The sequence below is a fragment of the Bidens hawaiensis genome, unplaced genomic scaffold, assembly GCF_021521415.1.
Source record: "Bidens hawaiensis isolate Kalapana, Puna unplaced genomic scaffold, B.hawaiensis_p1.1 tig00059308_1, whole genome shotgun sequence".
Classification (NCBI taxonomy): Eukaryota; Viridiplantae; Streptophyta; class Magnoliopsida; order Asterales; family Asteraceae; genus Bidens; species Bidens hawaiensis.
The window spans coordinates 1-2,780 of NW_027500702.1; the positions used below are offsets into that span (position 1 = coordinate 1).

At 33.0% G+C, this 2,780-nt stretch overlaps 1 protein-coding gene across 1 annotated transcript; it reads right to left on the bottom strand.

Annotated features, from left to right (window-relative positions):
- Nucleotides 1-24: 24 nt before the first annotated feature.
- On the bottom strand, nucleotides 25-2,367 carry LOC143602661 (uncharacterized). The gene is made up of 6 exons (XM_077079695.1): nucleotides 1,902-2,367; nucleotides 1,549-1,723; nucleotides 1,359-1,442; nucleotides 1,037-1,278; nucleotides 744-945; nucleotides 25-108 (listed from the first exon to the last, which is right to left on the bottom strand). The coding sequence occupies exons 1-6, from the start codon at nucleotides 2,114-2,116 to the stop codon at nucleotides 25-27; spliced, it is 1,002 nt and encodes a 333-aa protein (XP_076935810.1). The 5' UTR covers nucleotides 2,117-2,367.
- Nucleotides 2,368-2,780: the final 413 nt, after the last annotated feature.

The following is a 2,780-nucleotide window of genomic DNA, read 5'->3' on the forward strand; positions in this document are numbered from 1 at the left end:
AAAAATAATAATGTTACTTAATACTTACCAATCACATTCGAGTGCATAACCCTTTTTTAATAAAACCTCTGGAGCAATATAATCAGGAGTTCCAACAGTAGAATAAGCCTGCAATGTCACAAGGGATCATAAATTCCAACAAGGCTTGTAGACGAACGAACGAAACGGTCAGTTAAATTTGACCCAAAAACAAACGAACATGAACACCTAATAATACAGATTTTCTTGTTTGTGTCCATTTGTTAAGAAAATGCACGTGTTCGTTCGTTAAGAATATGCATGTGTTCGTGTTTGCTTATGTTCCATTCGTTAATGTTCTAAACGAAAGATTCATGAACATAAACGTACACCAATCAAAATCAAACGTGAATATCCAAAATAAAGTCTAGAATACCATTATTTTTGCATCCACCATTATAGAAGCTAACAAAGAGTTCAAAAAAACTAAACTGAATTTAAAATAGTATTAGTAATAAACAAATTTGATAAACGAACGAACCTAAATGAATATACATAGATGAACGAACGTTCACGAATGTCAATGAACGAACGAGACATGTGTTCATGTTCCTTCTTTAATCAAATTATTATAGAACATAAACAAACTTCCCGCCAATCAAACAGTTCAGAAACGGTTCTCTGAATGTTAGGTTCATTTACAGGCCTAGTTCCAACAGTTTAATCAACTATATGATATTTTTTAAAAATTGAGTAAGATAAAACTATAGAAGTAAGATCCTTACAAGTGTCCTCCTATTTTTCTGCCAATGTTGCAGTTGTTCTTGTTGTGTCCGTCTTTCACCCGTTGAACTTCCACTCGCATTATCCCCAGTAGAAAAATCAGTGTCTTCAAGTGTACTACAGTCTAACGGTTTACACAATCCAAAATCCGATAATCTCAAATGACCAAATTTATCAAGTAACAAATTATCGGGCTTAATGTCTCTGTAACCAAAAAACCATAGCATAAGTTAAAACTTACTATAATTTAGTTTGTAAAACATAAAGAAGGTAGTTATAACTTAGAGTCTTATACCTATGTACATAATTATGTTTGTGGATGGATTCAATGGCTAAAACTGTTTCAGCAACATAGAATCTTGCTTCATCTTCAGTTAAGGTATCCTTTCTCATAAGTAATGTCATCATGTCACCACCAGGTAGATATTCCATTATGAGATATAAAAATTCGTCATCTTGGAAAGAACAATACAATTTCACAATACAGTTACTGTCCACCTCAGCAAGCAGATTCCTTTCAGCTCTCACATGTTCAACCTAATAAACGGGATTCATAAACTAAATAAACATAAACATTATCTTTAAACCTTTCAAAGTTTAACCATAAAATTACATACTTGGCCTCTGCGAAGCATTTCTGATTTCTTAAGCTTTTTCATGGCATATACATTGCCTGTTGTTTTCTCCCTGCAGATTCTTACCTAAACCAAATGATAACCATAAAATTAAATAAGACATATATTAAAAACTATTTGTAACATTTAAAGTTTCTAAATATATTTAGCTGCAAAATGTCTCTAACCATACCTCACCAAAAGCACCCTTCCCTATCATGGTGAGTAGCTCAAAATCATCAACTCCCATTTTGTGCCTCTGAAGGCGCATATATTCAGTTTCTTTTTTCTCTAGAAACTTAATTAAGTTGTTTTGATCTTCTTCTGACACATCAGCATCAGCTAGTTTCTGCTCGAGTGATATTCGCCTACTCAACAAACATTCAAGTGTTACTTTTCTTCTATGAAAAAATCAACAGAAAATTTGCTATTATCTATTTATCAAATGTCAAACTTTAAACACAAAACTTAACTTTAGCCACATAATATAGGTGTGTATTGGCCCATTCAACAATATCTAAAACTATTTAGTTTTCTAGAGACTACCTTTCTCTTCTTTCCTGCAAATTCTTCATTTGCTCCTTGTAATGATTCTCAATATACTTTTTAGCAGCAGCAACCTTTTGCTTAGTCATACTTGACGCCTCTTCTTCAGAAATCGAATCATCTTCAACGCCATCCATTGAATCCCTCCTCCTGGTATTCGACCTCAATCGATCTCTCGGTTGAAACTTATGTAACCAACTCCTTGCAGAATCCATCAATCTCCCTCACCCCAAGGAATTCATCACCAACCACAAATCAATCCCTCATAAACACACAAATCACTAACAATTTTCCACTCCACAACAAATTTCTGCAATCATATTTTGTTCAAAATCAATCAAAACGAATCCAGAAGATATACAGACTGCAACAAAATATGTATAACAACAGTCTAGCAGTATAAGCACCAATTATACCAGATGACAAATTCAAATAGTTCCAAATTCAAATAAGCATTACACAAATTTCACACGCCTTTTCGAGATCTAATAGCTTTACAAACCAATACATTCACCACAAACCCAAATCAATGCCTCAGAAACACACAAATCTAACAATTTTCCACTGCACAACAACACATTTTGTTCAAAATCAATTAAAACAATATTTAGAACTAGAAGATATACAAACTGCAATATACATTACACAATTGCACCAGAATACCAGATCCACATTCAAATCGTTCCAATCCAAATGCAAATCAATAAACATTACACAAACTTAACACGCCTTTTCGAGATCCAACAGCTTTACAAACTAGTGGATTCATCACTAACAATTTTCCACTACACAACAAATTTCTGCAATCACATTTTGTTCGAAATCAATTAAAACAAATCTAGAAGATATACAAACTGCAATGAAATATGTATAACAGTA